At 44.0% G+C, this 26,829-nt stretch overlaps 1 protein-coding gene across 1 annotated transcript in view; it reads left to right on the forward strand.

Annotated features, from left to right (window-relative positions):
* Positions 1–26,435, forward strand: part of LOC147692228 (uncharacterized) — a 47,957-nt gene extending 21,522 nt beyond the window's left edge. The window contains exons 3-5 of the mRNA XM_086939511.1: positions 15,637–15,759; positions 23,970–24,132; positions 26,260–26,435. Coding sequence (XP_086795637.1) covers positions 15,637–15,759; positions 23,970–24,132; positions 26,260–26,435 — 462 coding nt within the window. The remainder of the gene's footprint in view (positions 1–15,636; positions 15,760–23,969; positions 24,133–26,259) is intronic.
* The last annotated feature ends 394 nt before the right edge of the window (positions 26,436–26,829 follow it).

Here is a 26,829-nt window from a genome sequence, read left to right on the forward strand (position 1 = left end):
CTGTCACCAGTGTCCACCACATGGGTACACCAGTTAGTCTGACTGGGTGTCAAGGAGAACATATGTCTATATGACTGTAAAACTTGTCTGCAGTCATTTTGCTGATGTTCAGTGAGGCTGCCATCTAAGGCCACACCATCAACTGAGCCATCTTCAGGGTTCTGAGTTAAGTGGAGAAGTGTGGCTCACTGGTTAGAGCAGGCAGACCCTGAAGCAGAGGTCAGACCCGGGACCAGGGTTCAATTCCCGACGCGGCAGGGTCTTGAGCGCAAATGTCCACGGACTCGATAATTCTCGCTTTGGTGCCTGACCTAATCATGGGTTCACACTCTTCAACTCTGGGCATTAAGCTTGCTTAATCTCCACAACGCCCCCCCCACGGCGGGATGCCTGGCTTTCACCTTGGGGATGCCCGTTAGGGGCTATCTCACAGGGAAAAGCCAGGACGGGTTCCCAAGGCAAGCGCCGAGATGCCTCCGGGTAGTCGAGCGCTATATAAGAACATACAAAAAAAAAAAAAAAAGTTAACAGGTCTGGGAGAGGGTCACTCTCTTCCTCCTGCCCCTCATCTGTAGCCATGAGCAAGCCCATGTCTGCCCTGTCAACATATGCCTTTAGTCCGTTGACACAGAGCACCCTGTGGGGGCTTCTGGGAGTTCATAGGTCCACCAAGTAGGTAACCTCTCCCTTCTTTTCAACAATTGTATGGGGTCCAGACCATTTGTCCTGGAGTGCTGCTGGGGCCACTGGCTCCAACACCCATACTTTCTGTCCAGGCTGATACTCAGTCTAGACAGCCTTTTGGTCATGCCAAGCTTTCTGTAATTCTTGGCTAGCCTCAAGGTTTTTGGATGCCTTCTCCATATACTCAGCCATCCTGGAGAGGAGACCAAGTACATAGTCCACTATGTCTTGTTTAGGCTTTTTGAGAGGTAACTCCCATCCTTCCTTCACCAGACATAGGGTCCTCTTACAGGGTGCCCAAACAACAATTCAAAGGGGCTGAAGCCAACCCCCTTTTGTGGGACCTCTCTGTAAGCAAACAGAAGGCAGGGTAGAAGGATGTCCCATCTCCGCCTGAGATCTTGAGGTAATCCTTTAATCATACCCTTTAGGGTCTTGTTGAATCTTTCAACAAGCCCATTACATTGCGAATGACAAGGAGTGGTGAACTTGTAGTTGACACCACATTCCTTCCACATAGCTGTTAAGTATCCTGACATGAAGTTGGCATCTCTATCAGATACTACCTCCTTAGGAAACCCCACTCTGGAGAAAACTCCAAGTAAGGCCCTGGCCACAACAGGAGCTGTTGTGGTCCTAAGGGAATTGCCTCTGGGTACCTGGTGGCATGGTCCACCACCACCAGTATGAATCTGTGCCCAGATGCTGTAGGGGGATCCATTGGACCTACAATATTAATCCCCACTCTTTCAAAGGGAACTCCCACCACAGGTAGTGGTATCAGGGGGGCCTTTGTTGTGCCACCTGCTTTACCACTGGCTTGGCAGGTTACACAGGAGCGACAAAACTCCTTGGTGTCTTCAGACATGTGAGGCCAGTGAAAGTGAGGGACAAGCCTGTCCCAAGTCTTATTCTGGCCTAGGTGTCCTGCTAAAGAAATATCAATGGCCAAGGTTAGAAGGAAGCCCCTAAATTGCAGAGGTATAACCAGCCTCCTGGTTGTACCAGGCTTGGGGTCTCTACCCTCTGGATAAAGGAGCCCATCATCCCAATATACTTTATGGGTACCTTGAGCATTCCCAGCAGCCTCAGCAGCAGCCTGCTGTCTGAGGGCTTCAAGGGAAGGACAGGTTAACTGAGCCTGCCCCAAGTCTGCCCTAGAAGGTCCCCCTGTCCCCAGAAACTCAACCTGATCAGGTTCAAGTTCTTCAGGGACAGTTCCTTCAGGGGTCTCAAGATCATCTTCCTGTGAAGGCTGATCCTCACTTGTAGGCAGGTGGGAAGGCACAGCCTTTACCCCCCTGTTCTTCTTCTTGGAAGGTGCTTGGTCCATTCTTCCAGGATCCAAGACCTGAGGTTCAGAGAGGCACGTTTTGGCTTGTGACCTGGTCACAGCAAGGACATGTGATGATATCCCTAACATCTCTGCATGAGTCCTGTACTCAACTTCTGACCATAGAGAGCTCTCCAGGTCATTGCCCAACAAATATTCAACTGGGAGATCAGCACTAACCACAACTCTTTTTAGGCCAGTTACCCCTCCCCAGGAGAAATTAACAATTGCCACACTATGTGTAGTAGTGACATTGTTGGCATTGGTCACCAGGTAATTGTCACCTGTTATGTATTGTCCAGGGTCCACAAAGGTAGGTGTCACCATAGAGACACTGGCACATGTGTCCCTGTATGCTTGAGCAACTTTTTCATTAATCAAAGGTGTCTGTATGTACTTGCCCAGATTACTGGAACTTATAGTAGGGGTCAAATATATGTCCCCATCACTAATCAGAACAGCCTGTGTAGGGGTTCTGACTAGGCAGGAATCTACCTCAGTTCCCAAGGTGATACCCACTACCCCCTTAGTTTGTGGACCAACACTGCCAACTGTAGTAGTGGGTGCAGGTGCCTTAGGGGCTGCAGTGTTGGGGGTTCCACCCTTTTTACACTCACTGGTCCAGTGAGAGGTGTTTTTACATGTACTACACCAGGGTTTTCTTTGACCTTCTTTCTTCTTCTTCTTGGAAGTTTGGGACCCACCCTCTGTATTCGTTTGGGGCCCTGTTGAAGGCTTCTGGTCTTTAGTTTTCTGCTCCCCACCCTTCTGGTCTGTTTTCTTTTGGTCACCACCCTGGTTCTGGTTCTTTTGCTTAACCCTGGTTCTAACCCATTTGTCTGCCCTCTTTCCCAATTCTTGGGGAGAGGTCAGATCTGAGTCAACCAAGTGTTGATGCAACTGCTGGTTCTGACAATTATTTAAAATTTGTTCTCTCATAAGCAAATTGTACAATCCTTCATAGTCTGTAACCTTACTTCCCAGCAACCATCCCTCCAGAGCCTTAGTGGCACATTCAACAAAGTCAGACTAGTCCTGAGTCTGTGTCTTCTGGGTCTCTCGGAACATTAACCTGTACTGTTCAGTGGTTAAGCCTAACCCATCGATCAGAGCACTCTTCAGGACCAGGTAGTTTCTAGAATCCCCATCACTAACTGTGAGGAGTCTGTCTCGGCCTTTACCTTCAAAGGAGAGCCACACAATTGCTACCCACTGCTCCTGAGGGATCTGCTGTACTCTGCAGGCTCTCCCAAGTGCAGTCATCCATTTGTGGATGTCATCCCCAGCTTTGTAGAGGGGCACAATCTTACTCAGGTTTCTATGATCATAGGACCTGTCTTTATCCTTAGGGATAATGTTGCCACCATTGGATCCTAATCCACCCTCTCTAGGCTATCTTGCTCTAGCAAGTTTCTCTTGGGCCAGGGCAACTTCCAGTTTTCTCTTCTGGATCCTAAGCTCAGTCTCTCTCATGATGGCCTCATGTTCCCTTCTCTGAGGGCTAGTCATCCCCCTTCTGGAGTGACCATGAGAACCTCTAGAAGCCTGGGAGGTGTTGGATTCACCTGAGTGATTCCTCCTGTGCTCCTGGTTAAGTCCACTTGGGGTCTGAGTAGGTTTACCCCTGACTCAGTCCCAAATAGGCTTAAGTTAGCCATGCTAAGCCCTCTGGCTGGCACCTGACTATTTCTGCCATCATCAGAATCACTGCTCTCCCCTTCTGTCTCCTCTTCTTCCTCCTCCTCCTCAGGCTGAGCATCTCCAGTGACTTGGCCTTCCTCATCTAGCTGGACAACAGGGACAGGGGTGTCAGTATTATCATCTTCAGTGGCAGAGCCTCCTTCAACATTCCCAGTGGGGTCTGCTTTAGAGGTCTTTAGAACTTCAGACTGGTCTAAAAGTTCTCTGAGGTGGTCTGTGGTAGGGGTTGGACCCGTCTTGAGACCTCTTAAGGTACAGAGCTGCCTCAGTTCTTTAAAGTTTAACATAGCAAATTTGGATGGTGCCTTTGGAGGGTCACTCTCAACAGTGGCAGGTCCAGTGGACCCCTCTGCTCCAGACATTGCTCTAGTGTGGGTGGATATGTTGCAATCTACCTACACTGGTGTTTACCTACTAAAACTATCTAGCAGTTGTAGTCAGGGTGTGCTACTCCCTATCCTCTACAACAACTAAGTTCAGTAGAACTTAAGTATACTAGCCTTGTTGTATATGTACCTAGCAGGTACCTGTATGATCTTTCAAATGATACTATCAAAGATTGTAATGGTAAAACAACAGCAAGATCAACTCCTAACCGCTGCTCACCAATGTGAGAAGTTGGTCTGGTATATGATGCTCACTAGTTCTAGTGATCACCTTGTACCATGCCTAGCAACGCTTATGATGATTGGTTGTAAGTCAACCTTATAGACCAGCTATCCTAGTAGCGTGGACAAAGCAGTCGTAGGCTAAACTCTGTAAAGGCATGTGAAGCAAGCTGTTTTACCATACACAATCTCCTTGAATACCAAATGAAAGGACACCACACAGATATATATTGAAAATATATATTTATTTATTTACTACAAATCCCCTATACTCTTTATGAGCACAGAAGCAAATGCGTTAAAACAAAACACAGTTTAAATATACAAAAGTTGCACAATATGGATGAGCCCTAGGGGCCACCTAAACCATATACTAAAATAGTGGTATAAGTACCACAAATCGGAAAGAAAGTAGGCCTAGGGCCTGGGGAATCGCTGGAGCTGTTCGGGACTAACAGTGAAGAAGTCGGGAAAGGCCCGCGGGACTCGGGTGCAGCGCTTACAGCACACGCATACACCAATGCACTGTCAATGGTGCGTAAAAGTTACAAAGTTAGTGAAAAGGGAACCTTCCGGATGACCTAGAACCTAGCAACTTGGAACATAGACACTAGAGGTGTATTGCTACACAGGGGCACTAGAGTGCCAGGTTTACCTCACCCACAGGAAGCGGGTGCATACGTCTCAAAGTGTGTCGGGTTTTGCCACGCTGGTCTATGGAGCCTGTAGATGAAGATGCTGCAAGCGGGTCGTCGAGGAGAGTTACGGTGGAACCAAGGGTGGATCTGAAGAGGTGAAGACCTGAAAGCAGAGGGGACAATGTTCAAAGTCACTAGCCAGTGACTACCGTGGAACCAGGATGGAACCAGGCGATGTCGGGTGCAAACAGGCGAAGAGGTGAAGATTGTCTCTGCAGCCATGTGGACACAAAGAGGTCGAGGATGTCCAGGCGTCGGTCACGAGTTGTCCTACAAAGGTTCTAGCTGATGGCGGTGTCAGCTTCTTGAACGGAGCAAACAGGCCTTGGCTAATGCAAGCCACGCAGGAAGTGATGCAAGCTTCTCACTCTGACCAGCAAGGTCAGAGGGGTGCTCCTTTTTACAGGAGTGAGGACCAGTCTGGAGCAACCAGACCAGTGGTGTAGTTTTCAGATTTAGTCGCCAAGATGGCCACTAGCCAACAGACTAGTAACCGGGATGACGCGTCAAGTGGCAAAGTGCAAAAGGACCCCACGCAGATCGTGGAGATGCTGGGGGGCTGATCTTCGGTGCAGATGCTGCTCGGGCTGGGGCTTCTCAAACCCCATAGCACAGCATTGAGGGTGACTCGGGTGCTACGCAGTCAGCTTCTCAGGGGTCTTTCGAGATGGCCGGTCCCACGTCTCTCGGTGTCTCCACGGGTCTCTTCTTTTTAGGGACTGTGGCTCAGGCTCTGAGATGTCTGGGAGTCTGGGTCTCGTTGGGCTCTGGGCTTGGGCTCTGGCAGGAGGCGGCGGCAAAGCAGATGTTGAGTTGCTGGTTGGTGCCTGTATTCACAGGGTGGTCACTCCTTGGCCACAAGGGAGATGCTCTTCAGTCTTCTGTGCAGCAAAATGTCGAAGTCCAGTTTTCTTCTTAGTTTCAAGTCGAGTTCAGGATGATCTGAAGTCTTGGGACACAGCTCCTACTCTTATTCCAAATCTGGGGGCCGGATCACCTGTTAGGTCCCTCCTCTGGGTGGGACCAGGAAGGGGGGCAGTTACACCCCCTTTCCTTTGTCCAGCTCCATGCCAGGACTGGGGCTGGAAAGCCCCAGCACCGGTTAGGACTGGCTTATGCACAGGGACATCCTGTGTGCCCCAGGCATGTCTCATTCTATTCAGCCCTGTCCTACCGAATACACAAAATCCTGTCTGGGGTGGTGCTCGCACCTCCCAAGGCAGGAAACCCTTTGTCCAAGCCTCCCTCGCTGGAAGGACTCCCAGGAGCAGGAGGTCAGACTTGTGTCTGTGGTGGCAGCGTCCATTTTGTGATGCTGAGGCTCGAGTTTAACTTTAACCGGGGTTCAGGTTATGTACATGTTCTGTCCTGTCATATGGATACTTCGTTACATATATTGCGTTAAGTTAGCATGAGTGTATTACATGTTTAAACAGCCGTTTTTCCTTCGGCTTCAGTTTTGCACACGACACCTACTTGTTGTTGTCGCTTTCACCCTAGAAGCGGTGAGGTGCTTTATTTGAGAATAATATGTTATTTCTACGCTATCAGCTTTGCCTGGTACACTTGGTACAACTGTCTGCACACTGAGAGCTGCACACTCTAAGATTAACCTAACACAAGGTTGCTGAGAGGCCTGATCCTCGCACCACATTAGACATAACACAAATAATGTTGATGCCAACATTTTGGGCTCTAAGCGGGTTTAAGATAGAGTTACACGGAATGAACGTAGACACTTGGTGCTGCGCATGAAGAGAGCTGGTAGCTGTTGATGTGATCTACTCCTACTGACATTTAGAGGTATGGGTTCGCCCTGCTAAAGCCCGAATGAGACCTTCTTAGATATAAAATAATATTCTAAATAGGGTGCGCGAAATATAGGTGATATAGATTTCTATAGATTTTGCATTATAACATGCTATCACCTTTTGCTTACTATGGATTAGTGACTATGCTGCTGACTCTGATTTTTATAATCTGCATTTTGGTATTATACAAGATACTGCGTTTGAGAACTTTGCATTGAATAATAAATATTTCAAACTTGCACTTGTGTTCTTTGACTCTCAGTTTCGGTTTGAAATGATTATATAACGAAAGAGTGTTCATGTGTTCCACGATTCCTGAGGTATTCTAAAGTTCATGTTCTGGTTTGTCTAAGACATGGATCATTCCATAATGAGCCATGAGACACTGTAGCTAGCTAGGTAAGGGGATTTCTGACACTGAGATGAGTTTTGGATCATCCTAACTCACTGAGGTTCTAGATCTCTATGCACAGTTCTGTGGGAGAACGGAAACCCTGCTACATGGCGCCCGTACGTTGTTGGCCTTAAATCATGACACTCGAGTAGTATATCATTCAAACCTTGACACCTTCATTCCCGTTTCCGGTAAACGGTGGTGTCGGAATAACCTACCTATTTTTTAAATAGGTCTTTTCAAGCTTGAATTCTTTTACAAACGGTTTCTTTGAATTACTACCCAGTTGTGCTACAAAGTGTTCTTTGTCTTTTTTTCTCTTCCTGTGCTACCATGGCCGTGGACATACCGCAGCATAGCCGCGTCGCGGTTTGCGACCACTTGCGGGCATATAATGTCCCTGTGGAAGGCTTGGCTGTGGTTCTAGTGGTGAGTGCGGAACATGCGTACCCGTACGAATTGTTTTATTCCTGGGTGACATTTCCGGAAGTGGACGCTAATTCGGGTGTCTTCCATTCATACACTGCCTCGGCTGTACCGGCGGCATATGCTCCGTACAGGGCACTGGAAGTACCTATCGATGCTTGGCAGCACGGAGTTTGGTTTGGTGGCGTCCTACCCCATTCTTTAACGGCTCCGAGGTTAGGTCCTTTGTCCATTCCGGGCACAAATTGGCCCGCTTTGGGTGGATTTACTCCTCACTCTAATCGCGCTACTTGCAGTGTAGCTGAGCTGCGGCGTCTTCATGAAGTCGCGGTTGGAGTGATTAGGGCGCTTGTTCATTACATTGGTCGTAATGTTCATGGCGCAGCCCCCGCAGGTGCGCAGCTTCGAGCAGAGCAGGCTGGTTTGAAAATCAGTCCTGTCTTGGTGAATTCCGTTATGGGCAAGAAGCCCCAGGATAAGGATGATTTTCCTTACTGGCTTGCCGAGAAATTGTGTTCTTTGACTCTCAGTTTCGGTTTGAAATGATTATATAACGAAAGAGTGTTCATGTGTTCCACGATTCCTGAGGTATTCTAAAGTTCATGTTCTGGTTTGTCTAAGACATGGATCATTCCATAATGAGCATCAACAACAAAAGAGTGTTCCTGTTCTGTTTAGGGTAGAAAAAGCACAGAGCACAAGAAAACAACAAAACCCATTGGTTTGTTAGGAAAGCCCTCACTCACCGACCTGGTCGGTGACTTGCTTCATCATCGGGCCCCACCGGGTGTGACCGAATGCCACCCCGGTGTGCTGCGACGCCAGAATTACTGCGGAGCTGGTTTTGTGATGGTGGGAGGGCTATGTGAGAAATTACGTGAGTAGTGTGAAGTGGTGTTTTTAAAATTGCCTTGTATGTATCAAAAATTTAATTTTAATCAAAGATCATCAAGGGCAAGGTTAAAAAATGTGTTGGTGAGTAGGGCCAACTAATTAAATGGTCTACTCCCACTAGCATTAGGTGAAAATGTGAGTGGTCAACATGAACATGTTTCAGCCGGTGTGGTATCATTAACCTGGCATTCGTCAGGACCTATGGTGTCAAACCTCGGCGGTATGGGCACTCTAAGGCCCACCCAACCAGAGGACTTGAAAGTTAAAAGTCTGTGAAGTGCAAAAAACAAGGGGGGCGGGCTTCACCACCCGAAGGTAGGACGCACACACCTCCTGGCTCTAAATTTTAGAGACCAAAAATAAAAAACACCTGTGGGGGTTTAAAAACAGACAGACAAAACAAGACAAACAAACAATTAGAATATTTTGTCGATAGGATTAGCCGATTTAAGCCTATTACTTGTGCTCATGGTGCCAGGGTGCACAACTCATACCTAATAGCAGAGGTGTGTGGCTCTGCCAGTGGCTGAGACTACACGGTAAGTCATATCGTTTACATGGTGGCACTGTCATGGTAGATTGCCAATTTTGCAGAATCTAACGGTGTAAGTGCACAGGGGAGGGTTAAGATAAGTGAAAAGGGAGGCGAATGGCAGTGAGGATAAACACGCAACACTGTATCACTCATCGATCAATGGGCCAAATGGCCAGTGACCAGTCAACCACAGACGCAGTAAAAGAGGTGGGAAAAGGTAGATTCTCACTTCACCAGGGATGAAAATCCACCCCATAGACCGCGGGAGGGAGGGGACGGCGCATTTGGCACATCCTAAAAAGCATAAGGAAGGGAGGAAAGAGGGACTATATTGCGTTAAGTTAGCATGAGTGTATTACATGTTTAAACAGCCGTTTTTCCTTCGGCTTCAGTTTTGCACACGACACCTACTTGTTGTTGTCGCTTTCACCCTAGAAGCGGTGAGGTGCTTTATTTGAGAATAATATGTTATTTCTACGCTATCAGCTTTGCCTGGTACACTTGGTACAACTGTCTGCACACTGAGAGCTGCACACTCTAAGATTAACCTAACACAAGGTTGCTGAGAGGCCTGATCCTCGCACCACATTAGACATAACACAAATAATGTTGATGCCAACATTTTGGGCTCTAAGCGGGTTTAAGATAGAGTTACACGGAATGAACGTAGACACTTGGTGCTGCGCATGAAGAGAGCTGGTAGCTGTTGATGTGATCTACTCCTACTGACATTTAGAGGTATGGGTTCGCCCTGCTAAAGCCCGAATGAGACCTTCTTAGATATAAAATAATATTCTAAATAGGGTGCGCGAAATATAGGTGATATAGATTTCTATAGATTTTGCATTATAACATGCTATCACCTTTTGCTTACTATGGATTAGTGACTATGCTGCTGACTCTGATTTTTATAATCTGCATTTTGGTATTATACAAGATACTGCGTTTGAGAACTTTGCATTGAATAATAAATATTTCAAACTTGCACTTGTGTTCTTTGACTCTCAGTTTCGGTTTGAAATGATTATATAACGAAAGAGTGTTCATGTGTTCCACGATTCCTGAGGTATTCTAAAGTTCATGTTCTGGTTTGTCTAAGACATGGATCATTCCATAATGAGCCATGAGACACTGTAGCTAGCTAGGTAAGGGGATTTCTGACACTGAGATGAGTTTTGGATCATCCTAACTCACTGAGGTTCTAGATCTCTATGCACAGTTCTGTGGGAGAACGGAAACCCTGCTACAGTCCCTCTAGAAGGGTGGAATGCTACCCCTGTCACCAGAATTGGCGAGGGGAGAGTATCCCAATTCGTATGACACCTTACTCGACATGTTTTGATAAAGCCAAACCAAAGTTAGCAAATAACCGCGAGGATTATAATGCACTTAAGAGTATATGGCATGACAATATCTCGGAACAGCTAAGGGAGTTGTTCCCGACAGCGGCAGACGGGCTCAGCTCGTGCCAGAGCACCATCTCACATGAAACCAAGCACTCTGCCTCCAGGATTGTTAAGGCCTTCCATAGGAGTGGCTTATAGGTTAACATGTGTCCAGATAGGTTTAGATATAGGTATACCATATCTAAGTAAGAGGTGATTACACCAACTTACCCCAGCTGATTGATCAGCCAGTTGTGTCAAATATGGAGGCCAGGCCAGGGGTGGCACAATGCATGCTGCAGCCTCTGGTAGGCCTTGGATGCACCTATGCCCTGGGTACCTGGGGTGCACTGTTACAGGGGCCTAAAGGTGAACCAGATCCAATTTGTAATGCACCTAGAGTGCATTGGCATATAATTTAGAGAGAGAACAGCAGGCTGTGGGTCTGATTAGCAGGCCCACAGCCACATTAAGTCATAAACCAGTGAAGCAAAAAGCAAAAATTTGGGGTGACCATAGGATAGCAGACCCATATCTCCTACAATCGGGGTAGAAGGAGAGTGTGGTGTTTTCGTACTTCACTTCACCTTTTTCCCTCGCCAGCCGCAGCAGCGTGTCCCGGTCGCGGTAGCTAAGGAATCTCATAATGATCGAACGTGGCGGTGTCCCAGGGGTTGGTCTGGCCGCCAGGGAGCGGTGGGCTCTCTCAATGACTAATTGCGCGGAGAAGGAGTCCCTGCCAAAGAGATCCGCCAAAAATTTCTCCAGGAAGTCCTCCAACTTCCCTGTGTTGGTTGTTTCTGCCAGGCCTAGCATACGGACGCTGTTCCGCCTTGAGCGGGATTCCAATTCCTCATTTTTCTCCGAGATAACTTTCAGGAATTTGTCCATTTGTGATGAGTGCTGCCTGCTGTTGCTCGTACCATCCTCGAGGTCTGACACTCATTGCTCTATCTCCTTCAATCGTTCCTCATGGCCATCCCGTTTAGCTACGACATTGTCCAGGCGGAGTGACATAGTGTCTATTTTTTAATCTATAGATGTCAGGCTCTTTTGCATGCTCACCAGCATATCTTTCCAGCCAGAGTCCCTCGTTTCAGGGGGGTCTTCATCGCCCTGGCCTCTCGGTACAGAGCCAGGTGTCTTGCGAGTGTCAACAGGCAGCTTCGACTGCTTCGGTTCTGCCTTTCCCATGGCGGTAGTTCGTGAACAGCACAAGCACCACCGCCCGTATGGTGAAGCGGGGGGGAGGTGGGCACTGACAGCGACACCAAAAGTTGTAATGTCCAGCACACGGGGCATAGGCAGGGCCGCAGTCTGCCCCCCAGAGCAATCTGCCGGACTGTCCTTAGCTGGTCTGTATTCCAGAAGGTCTCACTGTGGCCAGATGCGTAGCACACTCAGCAGGGGGTCAATGCGGGCTTGCTACAGGGGTCCCCCCAACCTGCTGCGCTGCTGACGTGCTTGTCCTAGCCAGGCCTCGGCGTCGCCTACAAAATGGTGGTAGATCCACAGCGTCTAGATCGGGTCCCTGGTGCGGTGCAGCTCCCCTCAGACGCGCCCAGAGCCTTAGATCGCGCGGGGCCAGGAAGAGGGTGACCGCGTACAGTATGGGTAGGCAGGGCAATTGTACAGTGGTCTGCCTCTCTATAGTCCGATGGTATGGCCAGGGCTCCCAGAGTCTCCTCGTGGCCACAGGCCCCTAAAATGGCGGACTGTCCCGCTCAGCCCCACCATGCGCCTCGGGGGAGGATGTCCTCTAAGAATGGTGCCGGCGTGGAAATGCCTGGTCTTCCTGCCCGCAGCTCGCCCCCGCGTCCTCCACCATTACCTCCAGCCAGATGCTGCTCGGTCCCTTCTCCTCACCTCACCAGACACGCAAATGCCGCACCCGGCAGCGCTTGTCCTCTGCCCCTTGTCACAGCCACCTCGGCCCGTATGAGCAGCCCAAGGATCTCCCGCCGTCAGGTACTCAGTCAGCCGGTGCGGGCAGGGAAGCCAGGGAGGGAGGATCCAAGCGCACCTCCGCTTTCCCGCTAATCGCAGCCGCGTCTGGGGGATATAGGCCTGGAATCCCCGGCCTCACTTAGATGTGGCAGCTGCTGCGGGCCTCCAGCAGTGAATGCTCCGGCAATGATCTCCGCATTTCAAAGCCAGTATCTCGCTTCCCGGTCTGCGCGGCAGGGTCACACTTGTACCGCCGTCGCTCCTCACCTTACCAAAGACATTTGTGCTGGTGAAGGCAAATTATTTCCAGCAGGATGAGGATAATGTTTCTTTAATCGCCCGACTCGGCGGGAGCTCTACACCATGGCATCCATACCGGTCTGGCGCCACCTAGCGCCCCCATGCAAACTAGTCTTGACCCTGAGCCTCATAGTAACAGTCCAGCCCAAACTGCCAAGCCAGGTCTTCCCTGCACCCGAAACAAGCATCCTGGGTCCTGTTAATGTTGAGTGTCATATAAAGGAGAGATTTCTGAGAGAGCAATCGTTCATGGCTTGTTCCTCCTCTGGGTATGGATAGTTGAGAAAAATGAAGCACCAGAAAAAGGTCAATGATTACCAGTGCAAAATGACACACACACACACACACACACACACACACACACTCACACACACACATGTGTAAATTTGCTCCTAGACTTTGTAGTAACTTTACTGCTTTTGTCACTTCACCATTTCCAAGCACATATACATGTACAACCATTCTACCAAGATTGGCCTGAGTCAGTGTTATTGCTTAAAATCTGCTGACATGGTTTACTATAACTTAGGTTCAATGGGACAACACGGAGCACTCAAGGGATCACAGTTTGTTCTTAAATTAACAAATAGACGCTTTTCGGCATTGCCTGTTTCAGGCCTTGCTTAACAGTGAAAGGTACATCTTAAAAGAGTGTATTTTTATATGTGAACACCCTCATACATCCCGATGGGGGATTTGAAAATAACAAAGGGGGAAAGAGGGCTGCTCCGAAAGAAGCACCAGGGAAGGTAGCAAGTGGCAGACAAAACGTCTATGCATTTGGCTTGTGAAGCCTTGATATACGAACAAAGGTTTCTTTAAATGCAAAACTTGCAAGGCCTGTGCACATGGCATTAATAAAAAGACCTTTAGAGATGGTTTCGGCAATAAGGATCATACTATCAACAAGGTCCTTACATGTAAAACAGAATTTGCCATCTACATTCTCGAGTGTCCATGTGCTCTGCGATACATCGGGAGTACCAAACTCCCGGTACACAAACGAGTACTACAGCATCTTAGGGCCATTACAAATCAGGACAACACGTATCCTGTAGCAAGGCATTTTAAAGAATTCCACCAAAGTAATAGCAATCAGCTACAGTACTATGTGATTGATTCAATATGTGCAAGTAGAAGAGGAGGCAACAGAGAGGCCCAATTAAGAAAACTTGAGACCAAATACATTCTCCAATTAGACAGTAAACAACCTAACGGTTTAAATCTTACGGAAGATATGTATACGTGTTTACACTAAGGCCTCCAGGTATAAAATGTAAAGCTTCCCAGTCACAATGCCAAAATATATTGTTGTAATACATGAATTTTAAACGGTTTTTAACTTTTACTAGTTATTTATTGTTTTATTTTTCAGGATGGTTTTAAAAACTTTGAGAAACAATTTGCACATATTTTCACTGTACTGTATAAATTATCTATGCTGCTAAAGTGATGTACATTCTGGTATCTAGTTAAAGCTAACATATGTCTCTGAATCTTAAGTATTAGTTCATGCCATTATTATCCGTACATTCAGTTGCTATTTTGACATAAAAACCAGCAGTGTGGTCGGTTCCTCTGTGATCAATTCTGGGCTCAGTTTGATCCAGTGGAACAAGTCCAGATTCATTTTTATTCTTAGATTTTCACTTCATAGCACAAAACACTTTTGCACTTTATTTTTAGCACAAGTTTGGGTACATGTCCCTTAGGTTGGCATCTATACATAGGGATTTATCCCGTGATTGATGATTAGTCTGGTCTCAGGACTAGTAACTCAATGGTACTTATTTAAATACCTTGTGATTTAATGTTTACATAAGGAGTCTATGTTTACAGGTTGGCTTTATATTGCACATATATTTTTAGCAATTTATTGGGAAAAATAGTGTTGATATTTATATATGTATGAATTCATTTTTAGCATATATTTATATCCCCATGAAAGCCTTTATTTAACTGTCATGTTTTAAAGTATCTATTTGCTTTTTATCAATGACGTTATATGTATTTTACTAGTCTGTTATCTATGTCCAGCCCATGTGACGTATTTACAATGTGGCACTAGCATTTTAAAAGAAATCAACACTATTATCACGTTGTCATGTGATCAAGGCTCGTTGAGAGCAGAAACGTTATGGCGACAGCACTGAAATAAACCGGCATCTACTACCTTGTGGTCCGTGTCTGTTCTTGCCCCACGTCTGGGAAAACTGCAGCGTGTGGGAAACGGAGTTCGTGAATATATATATATATGTATATATATATATATATATATATATATATATATATATATATATATATATATATATATATATATATATATATATATATATATATATATATATATATATATATATATATATCTTTTTTTAAATTCAAAATAAGTTCATGTATTTCTAACATGTATTTCTATTGGGTTTTATTTTACGTCCTTATCTCCATTAGTTGTTATGGAATGGTGTTGCAATTTCAGTGGTTTGACATGTGTGATTCTGCACTTCCTCCAGATCTGGGTTGAAAAACATTTGTAACTGTTTTATGACCTTTATGGCTTAAGCAATAAAGTAAGTACAGTTTGTGAATATCAACAAGCTTACCTTTTTGTGGGTTGGTGTTTGTCCCAACCTAAACACCTCTTTAATCCTCACTTTACCCCTTACCTTTTCCAAAATCCCTCCCATTTTATAATAAATGTTCCCCATTTTCCAGCCAATCACCCCTATGCTTCCTACAGATAGAAACAAACGATAGGTATACATGAGGGGCATAGATCTCCTCATAGAATAGATAAGAGAGTTGGAGGCAGAGGTCTTTAGATATAGGTTTTGTGAAAAGCATTCTATAGTATGTTACAGTTTGTGAATAAGTCCCTGATTGACCCTGTTGTTCAGATGCATAAAATGTGCTTTTTACCCAGTTAACACCCCTGCAGGAACTAGCTACTGTACGTTGTATGTACACTACCATCACTCAAAGGGATTTGACAGAGAGCAACATGTTGGTGACTTCTGACACTCTGGACAGCATCCTAAAGTACTCGGTAAGCAGATGGTAATTATTCACTCAATCTTGGGAAACCTCAGGAGCTTCAAGGCAGGAGCTGCAAAACACTGCATCTTTACTGGTGTGACAAAACAGACTTACTACTGATCATCCAGTCAGACCTTTGGTATCCCAAATATTTCTGTTGTGATCTGTAGTCAGTATGGAAACCAGCAGATGTGCCATTGTATTGTTAACAGGGTTATATAGATGGCTCTCCCAGAGGTACTGAAATAATTTACACAGGATGATTATCTTGATGCCACAATGGATATGAGTGGAGAGCCCAGCTGAAGAAATGCATGGGAGATCCAATGGGGCACTAACCAATAGCAAGATATTCCTGACATGAAAAAATTTAATTAATTACCCAGTGGCAATAGAAGGGATTTTGTAGGATGTACCACAGGATTGGTGATATCGTGGGAGCTGCAAGAAATATAACAGCTCTTGAAAAGAGAGCACTAACTTAGTTTTACAGTGGGTGGGAATGTAATAATTAATAGGATTATATATCAGAATATTACACATAGAATATCATTTGACATCAATATCCTGACCTAAATGTGGTGATAACTTCTATCAACAATGTTTAGTACAGAATATTTATGCCAGACAATATACTGACAAAGATATTCTAATACCAGACCTTAAAGGAATGTGGCACAGGATGTCAGATTCAAGAATATAAGTGGTGATAGTGGGTAAATCAGTAGTGCTCGACAGGCACCATATGAAAATCCAGTATGTATGGCCGTGCGCATGGGCCCGTTTTTGAAGGCAGAGCAGAATAACTCTATGTAAAATACCCCATTGACACCAGCTGCTACTGCGTCATTAGATTTTGTCAGGAGGACCTATATAATATATTAGGTGCTAGTCCAGAATTAAGTGCAGCAAGAAAGTATAATTTGTTTCACACTGTGTGAAATGCGGTCGTAGTATCTCATTTTCAATAAAAATATAAAAACTTAATATGACACTGTAGCCACACAAATTATTTTAAACAATTGGCCTTTTTAACTAAGTAAGCTTAAGCAAGTAAGTTTGATTTGTAAAATGCATGGTTAATTAAAACCATTGCAAGGATAATAAAATCAGAAAAATGATTACCTGTAAAATATGGCATTTTTTAAACAGTTTTTTCATTTACTCACCGTTTCTCATTTATTTCCATTAAGAAGTCTTCAAGTAGGAATATAATACAAGTGCTGGATTTTTTTAACTACCATCACTGATACTTTTATTCAGCAGTGACTGCTGCTGAATAGTGGTGGTGGGGCGGAGGCACAGAGGGAGGTGGTGGGAAATAATAAAAATAATTAAAAAGCACTTACTTATACCACCGACTGCAGGCTGCCGCCTCTTCTTCCTCCCTCCTCCTTCCACTGGAAGCCCATAGCCTCCCAGAATCCCCTGACCAATCACAAGGCTGCCTTACAGCAGCATTGTGATTGGTTGGATCGCCGTGGTTCAGCGCTCAGACAGGGGCTGATAGGCTTTGCATGTTCTCCACGCAGGCTGTAATACAACTTCCGTGGAGAACATGCAGTGTGCACATGACGCTTTGGCTGGCCTGAGATGGCCGGCCAAACCATCATGCGAACTTTAGGTGCTGCCACGACTCCTCCCCCTGTGACACGTGGAGCCCAGCCCCACCCTCCTGGCTTCAGCTGCAAGCTGAATACAGAAAACAAAATGATAATAACAAACATTATTAGAATTTTATTTTTTGTATTCAGCTTGCGATTCAAACAGTGGGGCGATGCTCATCCACCTTAACGGAGGAGCCGCCAATGCTACTGTAGGTTCAATATTCAAAAATTCCCTTTTAGGGGTTTTAGTTCCGAGTCGCTCTACTGTTAGCACTCACAACACAACAGTAACTTTTTTTGTTACCTAGTGTTTGCACGTTATTTGTTTTATCATTCCGGGCCATTTAGTTTGGTGTAGTGGTATTTTAGAGTTCAAAGGGATGAATTATTTTATTGATATTAAAGAGTGTCCCTAGGAAGGAACCATGGAGAATGGTCTGCCTCTATAAAATGAGTGTACTGACCACCATGATGCAATGCAAATTAGTGTAAGCATGCCACTCTGATATATTTTAGGGACATTTGACACCACCAGGTAAACTCTAACCTGCACCAACACTGCACTTACATACCGCACCTTCAATACCTACAACATACATGAAACCTACATCCCAATGTTTGCTGTTCTACACACCTGCAACACAAACTACAACAGGTACCTCTACAAACATGAACCCAAGATCTGGGCCCCGTATCTCAGGGTGTTGTTCAACTCAATCCTGAATGGCATGCCAATCCCCTCGACATGGCCGGGGGCAGAGATAGTCCCTATCTTCAAAAAGGGATCACCTCTGCTACCGGCTAACTACAGGCCAATAAGCCTGATTGACGTGTCACAAAAACTCTTTGCCAAGTTGCTGCTGAACCGCCTGCTGGAGTGGACAAGGGATTGTAATATCCTGAGTCCCTTCCAAGCAGGGTTCAGGGAGAAGGTCTCTACCATAGACCAGGTCTTTCGGCTTGTCCTCATCTATTGGAAAACGGTGCAGCTAGAGGGTGGCAGCCTCTACACTGTATTCGTGGACTTGAGGGCGGCGTTTGACCTGGTCCCCCGGAACAAGCTGTGGGAGGTGCTGGCCAAACTGGGCGTCCCTGGGGGTCTGCTGAAAATGATAGTTCACCTTCACAGCGCCAGTTTTGCTCAGGTGAGATGTGGCAGGATGGGGGCACTGTCTAAGAGGTTCCCCGTTGGCCGGGGGGTAAGACAGGGTTGTGTGCTCGCACCAACCCTGTTTTGCCTCTACGTCAATGGGGTTATCTCTCATCTTGATGGGGTCACCAACTTTGATGCTCCTAAATTGGCTGCTGAAATGGTCCCGGCCATTATGTTTGCCGATGACACCCTGCTGCTATCAAAGTCCGCAACGGGAATCCAACGTGTCCTTGATGGCTGTGCGGACTTCTGTGAGGGCCATGGTTTAGAAATTAACTCTCTAAAAACTAAATTCATGGTCTTCAATCCCCCACCGAAATTCCATTCCAGCCCCAGAATTGGACAAAACATGCTTGAGAGGGTGAAAACTTTTGAATACCTGGGTGTCATGCTGAATGACAAACTATCCTGGAAGACGCACCAGGAGAAAGCTCTCCTCAAACTGACCCAATATTCGGGGGGTATCATGAACCTTCTGGCGAACAATAAATCTTCAATTAGGCCTATTGGTCCTCCGATGCAGATTTACAAAACACAGGCAAGGGGGGCTGCCATGTATGGATCTGAACTTTGGGGTCATGTAGGCACATCAGACCTCCTGAAAGAGGAGAATAAATTCACCCGAAGGCTTGTAGGACTCCTTCCTAGTACACCTCTAGTCCCCCTCAGGATGGACCTGGGGCTGCGTCCGCTAGACGAAGAATTGGCTTTCCGCCCGCTGGCTTTCTGGCGTAGACTGTGGGCGACCCCAGAATTGGCTAGCTACAGACAGGGACTACAGGAGGTGCTTGCCATGCCGGATGCTGGAAAAATCAAATGGCTCAAATACATTAAACTAGAACTGGAGGGTTTGGGACTTTCTAAGATGTGGTCTGATCCTTCGGCTACCTGCCAACTCATTCCCAAAAAGGAACTAGCCAAGGCATACCACGACAGGAAATTACTGGTACTTCTTAACCAATCAAAACCTGGTTCACTGACAGATTCCTTTACATCTTTCAAGGACACTTATAACTTTGAACCAACCCTAGACAAAGTGCATCCTCCCTTGCTCAGGAAATTATACCTGCAGTGGAGACATGGGTCCCTCCCTATCCGATCACTTACAAGTAAATGGAGCCAAGATGCAGCTAGTATCTGTCCAGCATGTAGAACCTCCGACGAATCTGAACTCCACATTTTCTTTTTCTGTCCCACTTACCGAGAGATCCGCAAACAATGGATAGTCCCTCTATGCAAAAATTTGGGATTTGTGAAGTGCTTGATTGCTCTGAGAGTCCTTAAAACCAATCTGACTGATTATATTGTGTTTGCGGTGGCCAAATACCTGGGTGCTATCTGGAGTGTTAGAAGGAAATGTCTTAGGGACGGCAACTGACCCTATTGTATCAAAGACATGGCAGTGTAACATGGGACTGTGCTAGTGTCTGATTTTATACTGTATATTTTTATTATAACAACAGTTTTTAAAATGTATGTTTTAAATGTCTTTTATGGTAAAAATTTTACCGAAATAAAGATTTTTTTTTAATTTGAATTGAACATCAGGTACAACTAGCTAGCATATAGTTCCTTCACCACCACATTCAGTCTACACTGCCATCAACACTTGTTAATTCAGGTGACTTCACCCTTTTCTGAGCTTCTGTCTAATATAGGAGTGATAAAGGCACACAGAAGCCAAATAGCGTAAACACTGCACCTAGATACCCTAGAGTAACTCATTCCAGACACAGGGACCATAAAGTGTTAATAGAATAGGAGATGTATCACAGAGGTTTATATTTGGGGTCCCTGTGGATAAGTTGTGTCCCTTTGCACTTGAAAAGCCAAAAGTGTGAAATAGAGAGAGAGGGATAAAAGAGAAGAACTACTCTGGATGTATCTAAACCAGAAAACATTCATCTCATGTCCCTTCTTCCCTTCCTGGCTAAAACTATTGAATTTGACATCAATTCTATTTTAACCAAATTTGTGGAGTCCATCGAAATCTTGGACTCCCAATGGTTTTAGATCTCATCACAATACCGAATTTGCCCTGTTGAGGGGTACTGAACATCTGCGGGACTCCCTAGATGAAGGCAACACTTCTACTCTGTTCCTTCTTGATTTAAGTGCCACGTTTGACACAGTATTACTTGAGATCCTTTTGCGGTGCTTACAAGAGAGCATTTCAGGTTGTTTCTTCCCCTTATTGCTTTAAGGTGCACACTGTATGTCATGGAGTATACCCCAGGGACAGCTCTGAGCCCCAGGCTATTTAAAATTTATAAACAGCCTCATGTGGTGGTAGCAAAAGACAGGGGGCTCTCATTAGTATCCTATGCGGGTGTTACTCAGCTCGTGATCTCCTACTCCAACAACTCTAATTAGAGTCTGATCAAATTCCATGGTGATATGGTGGTCCTTGCGGATTGGATGTCGGCCAACTGTCTGCAGCTAAATGCTAACGAATCAGAGATTCTTCTTTTAGGAAGAGATACCAGCATATGGGTGCGATCATTGGTGGCGCACCTAGCTAGGGTCCCCCCCTTTGCCCAAGGAGGCTGTAAAACAATCTGGGTGTCTGGGTAGATGGTGCATTGTCCTTCGAAGCAAAGACGAAATCAGTGGCAGCGTTCTGCTTTAGACTTTTAAGAGGACTTAAGCCTTTGCTTGGGTTCTTTGACTCACAGACATGCCAGATCATTATCTAGTCTACTTTACTCTCTAGAGTGGACTATTGCAACTCTCTCTATCTGGGCTCTAATAAAACAGGTATCAAACAACTTCAGAGGGCTCAAAATGCCGCAGTGCGAACTCTATTCGCACTCCCTAAATTCTGCTCAGTTGCTACATGTATTCACATATTGCACTGGCTCCCAGTGGATAAGAGAATCCACTTCAAGACACTGTGCTTTGCACACAGAATCCTTACTTTCCCTATCCTATCAAATGTATCATTTCCGTAAGTCCCACATTGTGAGCTGTGTTCTGCAGAGCTAAACTTGGCATCTGTTCCCCCGAGTCAGAAGAGCAAGAGCAGGAGGGCGTTCATTCCGAGATAAGGCACCGGCCTTCTCAAACATGTTCCCGGTGACCATCTGGAGTATCCAGAATCATTGGGCTTTCATAAATACAGTGAAGACTTGGGAATTTCCGGGCTGTTTCTCAACCCCTCCTCTCCTACCATCATATGACCTGGAACTAACGCTGGGACGCCCTATTGCTGGGGCAGAAAAGTGCTTTACAAATTCATTAACATACCATAACATTACAGGAAAGAGAAAAGAAAAAAACAAAAGGAAAGAATGATAGAATGAGGGAAAAAGAAAGAAAGAAAGAAAGCAAGAAAGAAAGAAAGAAAGAAAGAATGAATGAAAGAAAAATAAAAAAGAATGAGGCAGCGAAATATAGGAAATGAAAATGGAACGAAATTAAGGAGAAAACCAATGAGGACAAAATAATCATAGAAAAGAGCACAAGACAGGGAATTAAGGAAGAAAATAAATGAAAGATAAAGAAAGCAACCTTGAAAGAAATGATTGAAAAGAAGGGAAGAAAGAAGGTATGGCAAAGGAGGAAGTAGAAGTAGAAAGAATGAAGAGCACAATAGAGAAAGCGAAAAGAAAGAAGGTAAGAGAAAAAAGACAACAAGAAAACTATGGGAAGGAATTAAAAGAAAAAAATTAGAGAATTAAATTAGAAGAAAACAGAAATAAAGTGATAAGGTCAGTAGTAGATGAAGAAAAGGTCAGTAGTTGACGAATAAAAGAAAAGAAGGTAGGAAAGAAAAAAGAACAATAAGTAAATACAACAAAAGAAAAAAAGACAGAAAAAGAATAACAGAAGAGGAAAGATGAAGGCAGAGAAAAAAAAAGACTGAACGAAAGGAGGGAGAAAAAGAAATAATAAGAGAAAAAAGAGAAGAAAGAAAGATATTGAAAAAGACAGAGTTAGGACAAATGAAAAGAAGGAGAAAAAGCAAGTACGAGTGGAAGATAGAAAAACTAACTGAGTAAAACAGACATAGGAGAAAAAAGAAAGAATGAAAGAACAAATAAAATAATTACTGAGAGAAACAAGGAGAGAAAGAAAGGCGAAGAAGAAAGAATTAGCCTGGAAATGAAATAAGCAGAGAAAAATAGGGAAACAATTAAGTAATTGAAATAGGAGAAGAAAGAACAAATATGAAAGAAACAAAGAATGGGGAAATGGAAGAAGAGGAAAAACTAGAGGTAGAAATAAAAAATAAAAGAAATATAGCAATCGGAAACGTTTGCCAAAAAGAAAGAGAACTGAAAAAGAATGCACAATAAAAGAGGGAAAGCAAGAAATAATGTAAACAAATATTAAGAACGTGAGAAAGAAGGAGAAATTGAGAGAAAGCAAGAAAGAGGGAATAAAATACATTAAGACAGGATCAAGAGACATGAAAGCAAGGAAAAAGAAAGAAAAGGAAAGAAAGGCTAGAATGAAAGTAGATAAAGAAGAAATTATTTTTCAGAAAAGGGTATTTTGCATCATGCAGCACTCTCAGCTTTTGAGTAAATCATAGAAACGGGTACAGTGTTTTAAAATAGCTTTGTCATCTGTATGTCACCTGCATATCCTCAAGCTTGTTGACAGGCAATTATCATATGTGAGCTACTCAGTAGCAGCCTGCGAACTACTAGTAACTTGCGATCAACCAGTTGGAGACCCCTGTTTTTAATCCACCAATAAGAAACATGCCTTTGTAAACTTTTAAATCACCTACACTTCTTCTCCTTCTATGCCTTACACTAACACCTACACCAGACATCCTATAAATCTTACACTATTTTCTCCTTATCAACCAATGCCACCAACATTTCAAACTCACATTATTTAACTCACAATATTACCTATACCCCACATACAGACTAACAACCGTTGCACCACCACAGTCATTCTCACCACCCTCCAAATCATATGTCTCACAAAATGTGATAAACGGCTGTCAAACCGAGGATGGTCATCATCCAACCATTTTGTACCTAAAAGGAAACTCTAGGTACCAAAATAAATGTAACAACTCAAGTAACGTCCACTGACATCATGGTGAACCAAAATGAGTAAGTGCCTCCTGTGAATACCAAAATGGTAGTAAGTTTAGGATTTTGTCTTAAGTTAGTTCTGTGAATCGGGCCCTAAGTGTTTGGTAGTTTGCGATATTCTGTTACAAATGTGAAGGACAACTTGTCCTCCAAATTACAATTCCATTATATCCTATGGAAATTGTAATATGGCGGACGGAATATCCATCACATTTATGACGGAGTATCCCATCTGACAAACTTATAATCAGGCCCTTAATGATGTGTTTAGGCATCTCCTGTTTCACAATATTGTCTGCATACCTGATACTTTGTACTTAATTCTTGTTTTGGATTTGTTTATCTCGTCTTGTTTGTCATAAATCAATTAAATTACTAATATTTCATATTTCTACATATTTAGGAGAATTCTGCTGAACTTGAAAGGATGGCTTTAATGTGTCAAATTGCGCTTACCAGGGGGATACCAATGTCAATATCTTCTAGGATTGTAAATCTATTTATGGTGCCATCTATTCAAGAGGAGATTGTGTTTTGGGCCATCCATCAGATGACAATTCAATATGGTAATTTCAAAAATGCTATGTTGTTGTGGAACACTGTGATCTGTGGCAATCTAACGGTTTCTACATTGCTTTTAGGTCTGGCTGCAGATAGTATTATCTGACTTTGGCTCATGTTATCACACTACTCAAATACACAGTTAGTTGGCATTGAAGCAGGCCCTGACAGATGTTGGCTTCTTCTTTCTGGTCCCTTAATAAAGTGTTTCACATTTTGTATTAGCCCATGGTGGATTAATACATTTTACAGTGGTGTTTGAAAGTGGGTCAATCACTAGCATTGCATTTCTATGCAAACTGAAAGTGGAAAGAAGCCACACAGGGTATATTTAAGTTCTTTTCTACATATGCATCAAACAAATAGTGGCATTGAGAATAGAAGCCCATGACTTTGTCTTTTCAACCCACATAGTTAAAACACTTACAGCCTGATTCATGTAGCTAAATTGCACTCGCAAAGGGCCAGATTCTCAGAATCTGGCCCTTTGCGAGCGCAATTTTTGCATTTGGTATTCATGATACCAAATGCAAAAATCGCTATTTAAGAATTCGCATATTTGCGTGGAATGGCATTTAAGGAATCTCTAATAGAGATCCCTTAAATGCTATTCATGACACACAACAAAATAGCGATATTGGACTTTTGGGGCCGCTATTTACCGACAGGTCAGACCTGTCGGTAAATAGCAAAAACTCAGAAAAATGCTTTTAAAAGCATTTTTCAAAGTTGCATGTAGCACACACACATGTCCTTTGGACATGTGTGTGCGCAACACCTGTCCAAAAGTGCATTTTAGGGGTGCTACAGGGCGTCCTTTGGACACCCCTGTCACCCTTAAAATCGCTATCTCAGTTGCGAGTAGCAAATTGCTACTCGCAAATCCCCATTCATTCCAATGGGCCTCTTGGCCCATAGGAATGAATGGGGAGTATTTGCGAGTAGCAAATTGCTACTCGCAAATAAAGAACATGTAGGAATCGCTATTTAAGTAGCAATTCCTACATGAATGCCGTTTTGCGTGTCCTCAATAGCGAATCGCTATGATTCGCTATTAGGGACACGCAAAACGGCCCGTACATGAATCAGGCTGTTAATTTGTGAGGAAATTGACAATGAACAGGAAAGAAATATAACAGCAACACTATCTGTTGCGAGCCCATGTCATAATGTTTATGCAAATCAACTCTAAGATGATTACTTTCCAGACAGTGCTCATTAAAGAAACAAACATCTTAATGCTAATTCTATCAGGAGGCTTCAAATATGGAGCTCCAGCAATAGGCCTTTGAAGTGAATGGTTGCATCTTAAATATAGGTCCACCGATAGTAATTCTTGTAGGACAAACATGTATTGCTGCTATTTTGGTTATTATTTTAAAATGATACATATTGTTTTAGATTTGTTGTCGTTCGTAGTCCTTTCACTTTGCAGATTCACATTTTAGCACCATATACCAGCACCAGATGTTCCTTACAGGTGTTGTTTCATTATGTCTCTTGCTAAAAAACAGTTAAAAACTAAACAGCTCTACACCAACTAACTACTTAACTATGAAGCCTTTCTTCGTACAAGGATTTTGGATTTCTATAAAAATGCAGCAACCCTGCTATAATTCCACTCTCCTTCATCACCATTATAAAATGGTGCAAGTGAATCCAGGGAATCCAAGGTAAAGACAATGTGAAACTTTCTTTTCCGCTTACTGATGGAGGCTGATTGCCTTACATGAGCTGTAAAAAGTTGCTTTGACTGGAGCATGTTTTGGCTAAACGCCCTACTTGCTTTCTCCTAAAAAGTTAGTATAAACTTTGCTGTAGATGCAGAAATGCATCAACTACACCAAGATGCAAAAATTGTAGTTAGGTCTTACTTGTGGGAGCCATGTTAAAAAGGAGTTGCATTAATTTTGTCAAAAAAGAAAGGCGCCCATTTTCCTATATCAAATTCCCTTTACCTCAGAGGTTTGAAGTTTCATTTGCTGCTGAGTGAAAAATTTAGAAAGCCATGCATCAAGTTATTTTTCAATATGTATCATAACAAACACATGAGCTTTGTAGCACACTCATCATTTTAGGTTAGTATTCGTCTTTCTTTTCATTAATTATGTTTTTTTTATTTTCTCTTGCAGGACCAGAAATGGAATCACACCTGGGTCTGATTCTCAGAACCTTCTATCCTATAATGAAGACTGCTTCTACAGGCAACCAGAAATATTGGTTTAGCCTTGGTATGTACCTGCACTGCTGGAAGGGTGGGGTTCTGTATGATGGTTGGGGGAGTGTGGGGAAAGGACACCTTTATTAAGTTCCCCTTTGTAACATTTACAGAGATCACCCTTCATGCAAAGAGATGCAATTTCTTATGTCTAATTGGTGCAGAGAATAATAGTCCATATTCATCCCATAGTTTTCAACAACTGCTAACTTATCTGCATTGAAGTCTCATTTGTGGCCCAAATCAGAATTCAACTGCAACATTGGTCTGCATAAAGTGTAACTCCACTACTTTCTAGTACATCTGCCAATTGAACTTGCATGCTGAGCTGCTGTGTCAAGTTTGCCATGTCAGAAGGGGAACACATCTCATGTCTGAAGAGCACATCTCCAGGAAAAACCTATTCTTTTTAGTAACAAAAATATAAGGGCCTGATTTAGTGTTTGGTGGACAAATTGCTTCATTGCAAACTTTACGTCTGTTC

This window comes from Lissotriton vulgaris, chromosome 9 (genome assembly GCF_964263255.1).
Source record: "Lissotriton vulgaris chromosome 9, aLisVul1.2, whole genome shotgun sequence".
Lineage (NCBI taxonomy): Eukaryota > Metazoa > Chordata > Amphibia > Caudata > Salamandridae > Lissotriton > Lissotriton vulgaris.